Below are 12,871 nucleotides of genomic sequence, written 5' to 3'. Positions count from 1 at the left end.
CATTCAGCATTGGACACGACTCTTGTTCCACAAATACAATTTTGAAGATGTATTTTGTCTACAAATAACAAATTTTAAATATTGTCATAAATAAAAGATAGTAGTTTGCATATTTTATTTCACAATAACTCTTTTACAATTAGAATACAGAATAAAAATACATTGGAAACACTTCACTTTGGCTAGATGAACTATTATAACAACATTTTTTACTACTCCAGATGCAAGAAATGCATTAAGTTCATCCACAAATGGACCAAATAAAGTACACTTATGCTGAATCTGTTTTTAAAAAAATATGACAAACAACAAATACTTATTACTTAATAGAAAAAGTAAAATATCATAGAATAGAATAAAATTGTAAATACCAACAATAAAATACCACTTACCCATCATCCTCTATTTGAATGACATTCATCTTTGTTCTTCTTCCATTTCTTTCATTTTCTCTTTCAGTCCCAACACCCGTCAAAATATCATGACATTTATGCAAATGAAACATTTAATTTAATTGTTTAAAATTGACATCAACTGAAAATAGCGGTAAAAATGTTTGCATTTAATAAAAACCTTACCAAGTAAATAATCAGTGTCATAACCACCACAAACAATGTCTCTTATAGGTACAAAATTATACAAAGAGTTGGGAACACTTGCATTGTCCACCAATGCAACCTTAATAGAGTACTGAAACACAGTTTTGTACTTGTGGTGGGTGATTCTATATATATATCTACATTCCTAACAACACCAAAAAATTGAATAGAGTTCACTTTCTCTTCTTGTAAGGTTTTGTCAAACTTATAAATGAGAGTTCGCTTGATAGAACCATGGACTCTATCCCCCTACATTCAAGATAAACAGTAAAAATTTTACAATATTATAAAATATCACAAATGAAAATTTGTAATTTTTGAAATGAACATACCTTTGAGTCCATTAAGACCATCTCCATGGAAAATGGTATCTTGTTGCTAGATGTTTGTTTATTAATCGAAACATCTGATACCATCCACAAACGAGCAATCCTAACCATGATTCTCCAACTCTCTTTCTCAGCATTGATCTCAGCTATTGAGTTGTATTTTTTTGCCATTTTCTAAATTAAAAAATAGTAGAGCTTAGACTAAAACAAAGTATATTTATAATGCAATTTGATTTTCAACAAATTTCAGCAAATGCAAGAGAATTCATAAACGAATTTCTGCAAACTAAAACAAAGTATATTTATATTTATACATGAACATATAACAAAAGGACATGCTTAGAATTTGATGGGAACACAAACAAATTTGAATTTCAAACTAAAATTAAAAGATGTACGTCAACATTTATCTTTTTAATGAAACTTCATCTGCATGCAAGATTACACTACACTCTAAAAAATTACCATTTGTTGTGTGTTGTTAATATGCCACACACAAAGGATCACCTGCATGCTACCTGTCAATAAGTTTCATTGGTTTTTGTGTGCGACCAAACTATGATATGCATGCAACGGGAAGCCTTGTCATGTTGTTTGTAGCATGAAACATTGTTCCTGAAACCAAAACCTATTTGTGGATGTGCAGTTGATTGTGGTTCTATTGTCGCCTTGTAGTTACTACTAGAAGAAGCAAAATAGTTGGATGGCTTTCATTTTCCAAATGCACCATTGCTTGACACATGTACATTTCTTCTAGATGACACAATTTTTGGATCCTCAAATGTTAGTATTATAGATTTATCTTTGATAACTCTTATGTTATCTTTTGTATCTATAAATAAGTTACTTCTCTAACAACGAATACACATTATTATTATTTTCTCTGATTTTTCTTTCTCTCTATAATTTTTCTCAGAATTATGTTATATTTAACCCGTTATCATCATGATTGTTTATTTTCCATTAAACACATTTCCTATTGGCATCCATGTAAATTTTTTTATAGAAGAATGTCATATTTTTTGAATTCATGTTTCAAGATAAGTTCTCATTCTCTCTAATCAATATTATTCATAAAATTTAATTTGGATCAATATGTGTATAATGTGTCTCGAAATAGATAAATTTTAAAAATATTTTTGTAAAAATTATTGAAAATTTTATCAAAGAAAGGAATTTAAAGAATTTATTTCTCACTATACGTGAAAAGAAGAGATTATTCTTTTCTAATTTCATTATTAATACTTTATGTTAGATATAATATTTGTTTTATTTATGTAATTATGAAATTTGATTATTTAAGAGTCTTGAAGACTCTATCAAAAGAAAGATTTTTTAAGAATATTTTTCTAACGATAAGTGAAAAAATAGTTATATTTTTATTGGGAAAATAATGCATGAAGTGAATAATATATTTTTCTTTTAAATCTTCCACGATATATTTTTTTATATGATTTCTTGTTTTTTGATAATTTTTTTGGGAATTAGCGACATTTTTAGAATATCTTTCTCAGTGAGAAAATAATGCAAAAGTAAAAATTAAAAAATAATTTTTCACTGGAAGTCTAAAAATAGTGAAAAAAGAGAAAAAGGAAGGCAATTTAATTTTTCAATAAAGTGAATAAAAAATTATTAGTTCTTTTTTATCATAAGTAAACACAATACACAAAATGAAAAGAAAGAAATGTTTTTCTTACCATAAGTGAAAAAATAGTCTAGTAAAATTTCTATTTATCTTTTCAACTTGATTTGTATGATTTAAAATTAAATTAGTGTTTTATTGAGTTTTCATGTATACATATGTTACATTTGAAAGATTTTTTGGTTTCATATAAAAAATAATTAATTATTTATTTATGTTGATTTACATATATTTAGAGTCTTTCTCACTATTAAAATATATAATTTTGGTTTAAAAGGTTTCATCATTCATTAATTAATAATACAATACTCTTGTATATGATGTGCTACAATCCAGATAAGGATTTATAATTGGGTTTCGGGTTTATATATAAAAATATTGTCTTTTATTTTATTATTATAATATGGTGATATCAATATTGTGAGGTGTATATTTCATATTAATTTAAGAAAGTTACTGATATTGATTGGATGTTTATTTTGAAAAATTATACGCTCATTATTTTGATTATAATATTGAGTGATTTTAATTCTAAATTTAAATATTTAAACAATTACGTATATATTTTGAGATATATTATTTTGAAATTTTGATTATCTTATTTCCATATCTTTAAAGTGCTCCTATAATAACAATATAAAAAAAAAAAATAACTTAAACCTCATTCGGGTGACTGTGAATTACCAATTTTTAGTTTTGAAATGTTATTTTTAACCCAAAACCTATTATGATAAATTTGCTCCGAGTTTGTGTTTTTCTAGTTTTTAAAACACTTTTTTTTATTATATTTACAAAAAAAAAAATAGGGTTTTAGGATTTGGGAGGTTGGTTTTTAAACAAAAAGAAGAAAAGGGCTCTCTGGTTTTCCATCTGGTGCTCCCTCTGCCAGTCACCCGCGACTGTCTCTCCTTCACTCGTGAGTCTCTCCTTTCCCACTGCGTGATTCCGTTCTGCTCTCAACCTCTCGTGAGTCTCTCCTTCACTCGTCGCCGCCTTTCCCCTCTGTGAGTTCTGTTATCTTTCTCTCATGTCTGTGTGTGATAATGAGAATGCAAATTGGGGTTTTTTGTTTTTTGTTTTTCTGTCAAATTGGGGGTTTTCTTTCACTTTGAGGGTGTTGTTGGTGACAATGGCAGAATAGGCTAAATAATAAATACCCTTTGGGAACAATGACTCTCTCTCTCTCTCTCTCACACACACACAAACACATATCGGTGACTCTCTGGTTGAATCAACAATCCAATACCTTGATTGAATCGATGACTGCATTGAGTTTTATAGCACTGAAAAATAGTAATGCACATTTAAAATGTGGACTAACTTAGCCTAGTCTGTTTCATTTGTCTCATCCATCAGTTTGTTATGCGTGCAGAGATGGAAAGCTGTGCCAGCAATAATCACTGGAGAGCCGAGGAAGCCATTGGTGGCAACGCTGAAGCTCTTCAGGCCCTTAGAGAACTCATCATATTCCCTCTTCACTTTTCTCACCAAGCCCAAAAGCTTGGCCTTAAGGTTCATTTTGCCCCCTTCTTTGTCTTCATGTTTTTACTTCTTTTAATCATGTAAGTCTTGTTCTTTGTAACTGTCATTTACCTATTCCCCTTGGTTTGGTTTTTTGGATTTCCTTCTAGTGGCCAAGAGGATTGCTGCTGTATGGTCCACCAGGCACTGGAAAGGTAAGCTCTTTTGAAAATTGACCCTTTGTTAACTTAGCATGGAACAGAGAATATGCTGCAATTTTTGTTTATTTTCCAATGTAGCCTTTTCTGTTTATTTATTCATACATCATTCCTTGTAGTTACTATCTGTGATAGGCCACTGCACACTTTAAAACACAAATTAAAAGAAATGGGTATCTGTAGCAAGTTAGTGTTATTTGATTAAGAAATAACATTTGCACGTAGGCAAAAGCAGAATCTATGGAGCTTTTGCTGACAACAGAAACTACATAAATTGTTTTTCTTGCATGTTGATTATCATAAACTTCTTGCAGAAGCAATTTTTGTGACAGCATAATTTCACTGGAAGGTCAAATGGACAAAAGATAACAATTCTGCATTGTGATTTAAGATACCTCCCATCAGCCATAATAAATAAAACTTGATCTGAATTGTGAAATAACTAGAATCTAGATCCTTTTTCATGGCTAATTAGTGTTCTTCCAAATAGCTCTCACAATGCAGTTATCCAAAATTACCCTGGCTTCAAGTTTCAAAACAATTATTAAGAGTTCTACTTTCCAATTATTAACTTTTAACCTAAGAGGTAAGAATCATCTACAGAATAAGAAAAAGAAAATGGAAATGGAAATAAGGCAAGGAGGAGATGCAGTACAGTGGCAACAAGAGAAGGTAAGCAGCTAAGGTTGACAAATTCTGGAAAGCACTATACCTTTCCATCATATTTACTTTCCCAAATAACTTCAGGAGCCATTCAATAAGAGGTTCTGATAGGAATCTGGTTTCTATTGAAGAGAAAGAGTATTGTATTATTGAACTATAACAGTATAAGTTTCAGAAGAAACAGACCAATGCTCCCTGCTATGGGAGGATTTCCCTTAACCCCAAAAGCTAATGCCAAACGATCCAGTGTGAGAAAGATCCCCCTCACTCCTTCCATTCTCCCTTTTGAACATAATACATGATTTCCTTCCCTCTTCCTCTCTCCTCTAAGTAACCTCCCTCCTAAATCCTTTTATTGTTGAATAAAGGGAAGATGTTTCAAGGGGAATAAATGGAAGAACCGAAGAAGATATATAGAAAATAAAACAATATAGGGTTGTTGAATTGAATGTTTACAAATAGTTTAACTAGTAGTTTAATGTAGATAGAATAGCTATATGGTGTCTTACTATGGTGTGATCATGCTATAAGTCAAACTAACATTTTGCTTGGCTTATGAAATGTAAAATTAGTTATATTTATGCCTGTATGTGAATTTCATTACAGACAAGTTTGGTACGAGCAGTTGTTCGGGAGTGTGGGGCACATTTGACCGTTATCAGGTACTCATCTTTTGAATATGTAGTTTGGTAGATCTTGTGTTTCAAGTTCTTTGACCTGAGTCAATTACTTGTCATTATTTGTCTGTTTATGTATTTTGCAGTCCACACTCTGTTCATAGAGCACATGCTGGTGAAAGTGAGAGAATTCTCCGCGAGGCATTTTCAGAGGCATCATCTCATGTAGCCTTGGGCAAGCCATCGGTTATCTTTATAGATGAAATAGATGCACTCTGTGCTCGTCGAGATTCCAAGTATGATACAGTTGATGACTCATATGCCAAACACACTTCTGTGATTTGTCTTAGCTTTTGTTTTTCTATCTTGTACTTTTTTAATAAATAGGATAAATTTAGTCTGTGAACACAATTTTATGATGATAGAGAGAATGTAGATGGAAAAACTGTAAGAGGGGATTCTCTAGTCTTGCATAATTTATATTGTCTTTGTTATAATGTTTTTTATTAGAACTCTAGAGAGAAAGAGATTTGTATATCTCATTGTAGAATTTACAAAAGGCACTGAGATCTCTAACAAAAACAGTACTTATACTGTTGAGATTCAGTTGTAACTGAAAAGTAACTAAAGCTAACTGTTAACTAACTACAGTAGTAAACTAAACTGAGTTAGTTACTCATATACACTCTTACATTTTTATCTCTCTTTTAAAGTCTTGCATAATTTACATTGTCTTTGTTATAATGTTTTTATCTCTCTTTTAACTTGTTTTAAATCTGTTATGTGTTGCCCCAATATTTTATTTTTGCATGATTTAGGAGGATATGTTCTAGTTTGTATGCATGTCTCTAGAGTACCATCAAAATTCAAAAGTTGGTAGGTTTTATTTTAATACCATTTCATTGATAAATTTATAATGTCAATCACATCATCACAATATTTTTGCCTTGGTGCTTATCAATAACATTACTTGAACTTCCGTTATTTTCTTTTTATGTAATGGATATATGGCATGGTGATTTACTCATTTTATATTTTTATTAGTTTGACAAAAATAATTGTGTCTCATCTTGTTTGGGATTTTGAAATGATCAGAGGTATAAATAAAAATCCAATTAGTTGGTAAGAAATGTATATATAGTTATATACTATGCTAAAAGAATCTGCTTCTTGACTAGGTTGTTATTTTTGTCATTATATATGGTGGGAGGGGGGGTCCACTTACTCTAGGAGTAATTCCTGTGATATTTCATTTAATATCTTTTCATAGACATTAAATTTCATCAATCCAACTATCAAATTGAAAATCTTCATTAAGTATATCAAATTTACAAAATTTTATAAAAATTAAAATCTATTTGATGGTTTATGAAGCAAGCTTCAATTTAATGAAAAATATACTTTTAAAAAAGTAAATATTGATCATAAGATTGTGTTTTTATAAATATGTTCAATTTATCTACAATTTGGTGTACATGGTCATTGAGAGAGCTTCTACAAATTAACGTAATCATACGCTAATTTTAGCTCATGGAGAAACTTTTATTTTTCCTTATTTTCTTCTCCCAAAAATGCTTATGGAGAAGTTTATCCAAAAAGACCCATAATGATATAAGTTGCAGAATTTCAGTAATAATACAGTATTGTTCTGCTATTTCCGGACCAGTTGTATTAAACTCTCAGCCTCGAACTTCTGTTGCATTTGTACAGTATTTTGTTCCTTCATATTATAAAGTGAAACATATGGGCATGACTCTGCTCTAGTGGATTAATTTGAATTTAGAAGGAATTTATTTATACATGCAGTGAGCTCATTGATGCCATTATTTCAAATTGTCAACTTGCAGAAGGGAGCAAGATGTCCGAGTTGCCTCCCAACTCTTTACTCTGATGGACTCAAATAAACCAACCTTTTCTACACCAGGTGTAGTTGTGGTTGCGTCAACTAACAGGTTACCTGCTGTATTCTCAAAGATTATTTATGAATTATAGAAATATAAATTATTGGGGTTGAATGCAAATTGGTTCTCTTGTGAAATTCAATGTCCACACTTTGTAATATTATTTTCTCTCATGCCCAGCCTTTTAAACCTGTAAACTACGATTAGAAATCTGATATTGCTAGTTTAAAGTTTTCATAGCATGCTGTTGGAGAAGTTATCATTCTGTACAGAATACTGATTAGTAAGAACAGTAAGTGATTTAATTTGTTGTACTTATCCTGATGGATTAATAAGAGCAGTGGGCAGTTTAAGTTGTTTTCTGTATGTTGATGGGTTATTAAGAGTATTGTGCTGTTATGTTACTTATCCTCTTTTTCTTTGATATCTTGTGTGCTTATCTTGTTCTCTTAAAATCTATGGTATTAATCATATAGTACAGGTCATCTCTTAACACTGCTTAGAGTCGTTCACTTACACCTGATTTGGTGTTACTGAGTACTTTCTCTAATTCTCTGTGTTGAAATTCATGAATCCGGTTGCTGCATACAGAGTGGATGCAATTGACCCTGCACTAAGAAGGTCTGGACGTTTTGATGCTGAAATTGAAGTTACTGTCCCAAATGAAGATGACCGCTTTCAAATTCTGAAGGTAAATTTTAGTGATGTAAAATATTTATGGTCTCTTTTAAGATGATTTGGTTATTCAGATGATACCAAACCTGGGTACTTTGGAGTTCCAGTCTTGTTCTCATTCTATAATGTGGAAAATCACAATCTGAACAGAGAAAAGATTGATTCTCGTTGATAATTACACAAGTATAGCACGGCACAAGTCTACATAGAAGGAAATAAATCACCCTTAAAATATGAATAATCTCCTAATAATCAGAAATAACTTCCTAGACAGACTCCTAAATAGAAATAACTTCCTAGACAGACTCTTTGACAGTATCATAACTTTTCAAATTGTTTATGTAATTTCTCAGGCCAATTGTTTAGTAAGAAAGTTCAATCTTTAAGTCTTTTTTTCTTTCTTGTTTCATAGAATTCTTGATTGCTGAAGTTTGACAGCATGGATTTATGTGGTTTCTTATATTAACTTATTACAGTTGTATACAAAGATGATTCCCTTGGATCCCGTTCTTGACTTAAAGTCTATTGCTGCATTGTGCAATGGATATGTTGGAGCTGATTTGGAGGCTTTGTGTCGTGAAGCTACCATGTATGCAATCAAAAGATCTTCAAATACAAAAGATGCTAGTAATTTCAGTCTAACAATGGAAGATTGGAAGCATGCAAGGTCTGTTGTTGGTCCAAGTATAACAAGAGGTGTTACTGTGGAAATTCCCAAAGTGACTTGGGAAGACATTGGTGGATTAAAAGAATTGAAGGTTTGTTAAATTTTGCATTTGATTTGATTCTGAGAATCTTCAGTGATACCTGTGCTTGTCCTTGAACAGAAAAAAGTCCAGCAAGCTGTTGAATGGCCTATCAAGCATTCTGCTGCATTTTCAAGAATGGGAATATCCCCTGTACGTGGAATTCTTCTCCATGGGCCTCCAGGATGTTCCAAAACTACCCTTGCCAAAGCTGCTGCACATGCTGCTCAAGCATCTTTCTTTTCCTTAAGGTTTTAATATATTTTATGTTTTAAAGTAAGTTTTATCTTTGTTGCATGGGAAAAAATAAGCCTTGGCATTATAGGACTGAAGTTTATGTATGGCTTACATGAAATGGATCGTTTCCTTTTTCTTAGGAAAGTGACATTCTTTTTAGTGAGAAAGACATTCCCATGTGCTAGGACCCACTTTTTATTTTCAAGTTTATATAAACCTTTCTCAAATTATTTTTTATCGTCTGAATATGTCATCCTTTTTAAGTGAGTATCCAAATCATTATTGGATACACGGTTTTTCATAAAAGAAAAGAAAAGGACTTGTAGGATCATACGTGCCAATTAATGAAGTTGGTTTGCAATTCAACAAAATAAGTTTGTCTTTCCTAAATAAGTAAATTAACATGACTAGATTGTTGCTGGCTATTTGGAAAGTTGAAACCCCTGTTAACTCCTTCTTCCCTATCATCTTCCACCCATTCTGTTGATAGTAGCACTTGTATTATTTTCTGTTTTGGTGATGTTATGCTTTGATATGTTCTAGATTTCTAGTTCTACAGTTCTCTGACATTCTGATTTCTGTGATTATATTTTCTTTACATCTTTTTTTTTTTTTTTTGCAATTCAGTTCCTATTAGAAACTGATTTCCAAATAATGTAAAAATTTGTAAGTAATGAATGGTGAATTAGTGGTGCAGAATTGTATTCAATGTATGTTGGAGAGGGGGAAGCTTTGCTTCGTAAAACATTTCAGAGAGCACGCCTTGCGGCACCTAGTATAATATTCTTTGATGAGGCTGATGTGGTAGCTGCCAAACGGTTAGTAAACTTACTTTGTGTAAAAATATTTAGCATCATTGGGTTGTTGTTCCAAGCTTCTTACCCATTGTGATAGCATTTCATGGTCAGATTTCAATCGATTTGACATAAGGAAAATGCTGTTCTGCACAAATCTTTTAATTCTGAACACACCAAAGTGTGGTGGTGGCTCTCAATGATTAGTCTCAATAGTTATAATGTCTAGCTTCCCGTAAAGTGGGATTGCATCAAACCATGTAAACTGAATTGTTCTTGGTAAATTCTGTTAAATGTTTGGTGCATCTAAAGCTCAACATTGTCATATTGGCTTTCTTGATGCAAATATTTCTATGATTTGCAAAATGGGAACAAGAACCTTTTTTTAATTTTTTTAGTGCATAAGAAGTTATATTTTTTCCCTTAATTGCAGGGGTGACAGCTCTAGCAATAGTGCTACAGTTGGAGAGAGACTTTTATCCACTCTGCTGACTGAGATTGATGGCTTAGAAGAAGCTAAAGTAAGTATGCCTTTTTCTTCTTTGATGTTTGTTTTAATGACATTTTATCCTCTCCCTGTCCTTTTCCTCCACCCATGAATTCTTTATCAAAAGGAAAAAGCAAGCATAAAACTGTATTCAAGAGATGGTAGGCATCATCTAGTTTCTTTCTGGCTATTAACTAGATCTTTATTTTTTTTCAGGGAATTCTTGTTTTGGCAGCTACAAATCGCCCCTATGCAATTGATGCTGCACTCATGCGTCCTGGGCGTTTTGATCTGGTGCAAAATAATATCTTCGACGATACTTGTGATTCAGTTTGTAACTTGAATTATACATGTTAAAAATATATCAAGGATTTGTACATTTACAATAATGAAAGAGTTTCATGAATCACATAAAGATATTGTTAAAAGTATAGTCCAAGCAGCTGACACTGATTCTGGCTAGTTGAAAGGGGTTGGTAAAAAATTGTATCTCACTAGTCTATTTTTGTGGATTGGTAGGTTCTGTATGTACCACCACCTGATTTGGAGGCTCGGCATGAGATTCTTTGTGTACATACGCGTAAGATGAAAACAGGGAATGATGTTGATCTCAGAAGGATAGCAGAAGACACAGAGCTCTTCACAGGTGCTGAACTGGAGGGATTATGCAAGGAAGCTGGAATTGTAGCTCTAAGGGAAGACATATCTGCCGCCGTTGTTTGTGACCGCCATTTCCAGATTGCGAAGAGTTCTTTAAAACCAGCATTAACAAAGTCAGAAATTGACTCGTACTCATCTTTCATGAAGACCTCATCTCGAGCTTTGCCTGGCCACTTTGAAGCAGGTTTGAAACCAGACAAAAGCAAAAAGAACAGGTTGGATCCTTTTTCTTTGGTCAAAATTGGAGTTGTCAGCTGTTTGTTACTTGCTGCTGCTGCTGCTGCAGCTGAATACTATATCATGTATGGAGACCAAATTGTACATGATATAGCTACTTGAAGAGCATACTCCTTTTGTATTTTTGGATCAATTCATTTTTTATTGTGTAGGCATAGGATTTGTGAGTATAATTTTGAGAATAGAAGGTTTTCTTTTGTTAAATACATGTTATTTGTAAGGTGTTTATTCATTATCAGATGTGATCATATTATTCATAAGGTATTTATGGATGTGATTTTGCTTAATCGTGGCTCATTTCATTCAAGTATATATCTTTGTATTTTATACCTTCTTGTTATCTTCATACTTCTTTCTTTCTTTCACGAGTTTGCAAATCACTCGTGTATACCCCTGCTTTCATACGTTTTTAGCATCTAAATAATTACTTCGGAAATCCAAAACTGAACCAGTGATAAAAGGGATTGCATTGTGTAATGCATTATCTTTACTATTTTTTTTTTTAAATGATAAGAGTAATTTTATATCAATTTGTGCTACGTAGGTTTCTCATTGAAACTTCTACAACCGAAAGGGTCATCAGGCTACTAACGCCCATTTAATACATTGTTTTCTGGAAATAAATAGGAAGGAAATTCAAAGAATAGGCATAGGGTCGAAATATTAACCACTAAGATACTTGGAAAGGAACTTTGCTGCTCATGATCCTATTCAACTTGAACAAAAATTCTTTCAATGAATGATATTAGTGGTATATATATATATATATATAGAGAGAGAGAGAGAGAGAGAGAGAGGGGATAGAAATGTTAACATTTTACTGATTGTTTGAAGGGAAAAAAGGGAATGAAGGAAGTTTTCTTCCGTGTGATTTAAGAAGAAAAAAAAAATGGACACAAGTTTATCTATATATCTCAAATAATATAGCTTTAACAAAATTGCAAAAATACTATCAGCAACAATACAAAATATAGTATGGAGAAATTAATTTCTTTAAATTTGGGATTCTTATATTGTCCATAGAATTGTTCACTAATAACAACATATGACAATGAAGTTATTACTCAAAATAATATTTTGTAAGAGACTAGTACAAAATCCTTAAAATAAGTTCTAACAATAAAGTGATCACAACCAAAAACAAAGTGATTACAAATAGTATGTGACAAGAAAACAAAATATTTTATTAAGACAACTAAATTTGGTTGTTCATATATGAATAATTGGACATTTGAGTATATGAATAATTGGGCATTTGAGGTAGAAAACTTGTATCAATGCAATTCCATTTATATTTGACTTAATGATTTTAAGAAAAAAATGCCCAAAGGGCTAAACAAAATTCAACAATTTTTTTTTTCAAACAAGAATCATTTCAAGTAATGTCATACAGATAAGGTATATTCCTTACCCACATGATAACAATTTGTTTCTATAAAATGTTTCACTAAACTAATTTGCATCACAGTAGGCAAATGTAACATTTCAAAATAATATTGGATTGTTTAAAAGAAATTTTTTCAATTAATAAGGTTAGACAAAGAGGTTAGTACGGAACATCAAAGAAAAACATGAGTGTAAATTGTCACATAATCAAAGAGTTAA

At 31.6% G+C, this 12,871-nt stretch overlaps 1 protein-coding gene across 2 annotated transcripts; it reads left to right on the top strand.

Annotated features, from left to right (window-relative positions):
• Positions 1-3,384: 3,384 nt before the first annotated feature.
• Positions 3,385-11,553, top strand: LOC100814288 (cell division control protein 48 homolog B). Of its 2 annotated transcripts, none has more exons than XM_006574886.4 (13): positions 3,385-3,536; positions 3,943-4,082; positions 4,202-4,246; positions 5,519-5,574; positions 5,676-5,825; positions 7,377-7,481; positions 8,022-8,121; positions 8,582-8,863; positions 8,933-9,102; positions 9,778-9,906; positions 10,316-10,403; positions 10,586-10,663; positions 10,889-11,553. In XM_006574886.4, exons 2-13 carry the CDS (start codon positions 3,945-3,947, stop codon positions 11,366-11,368), a joined length of 1,821 nt encoding a protein of 606 aa, XP_006574949.1. In that variant the 5' UTR covers positions 3,385-3,536; positions 3,943-3,944; the 3' UTR covers positions 11,369-11,553. The 2 variants fall into 2 exon arrangements, with proteins under 2 accessions (XP_006574949.1, XP_003520118.1); XM_003520070.5 differs by having other exon boundaries at positions 3,389-3,574.
• The last annotated feature ends 1,318 nt before the right edge of the window (positions 11,554-12,871 follow it).

Source organism: Glycine max, chromosome 2 (assembly GCF_000004515.6).
Source record: "Glycine max cultivar Williams 82 chromosome 2, Glycine_max_v4.0, whole genome shotgun sequence".
Lineage (NCBI taxonomy): Eukaryota > Viridiplantae > Streptophyta > Magnoliopsida > Fabales > Fabaceae > Glycine > Glycine max.
The sequence above is the reverse complement of the archived record's forward strand: the minus strand, read 5'-3'. Positions and strand labels throughout refer to the sequence as shown.

What these genes read in the sequence shown, in the direction of transcription:
- LOC100814288 (XM_006574886.4), top strand. Translation starts at nt 3,945, where the DNA reads ATGGAAAGCTGTGCCAGCAATAATCACTGGAGAGCCGAGGAAGCCATT. An exon ending in GCACATTTGACCGTTATCAG is followed by an intron (nt 5,575 to 5,675) that starts GTACTCATCTTT and finishes TGTATTTTGCAG; the next exon opens with TCCACACTCTGTTCATAGAG. An exon ending in ATGGCTTAGAAGAAGCTAAA is followed by an intron (nt 10,404 to 10,585) that starts GTAAGTATGCCT and finishes ATTTTTTTTCAG; the next exon opens with GGAATTCTTGTTTTGGCAGC.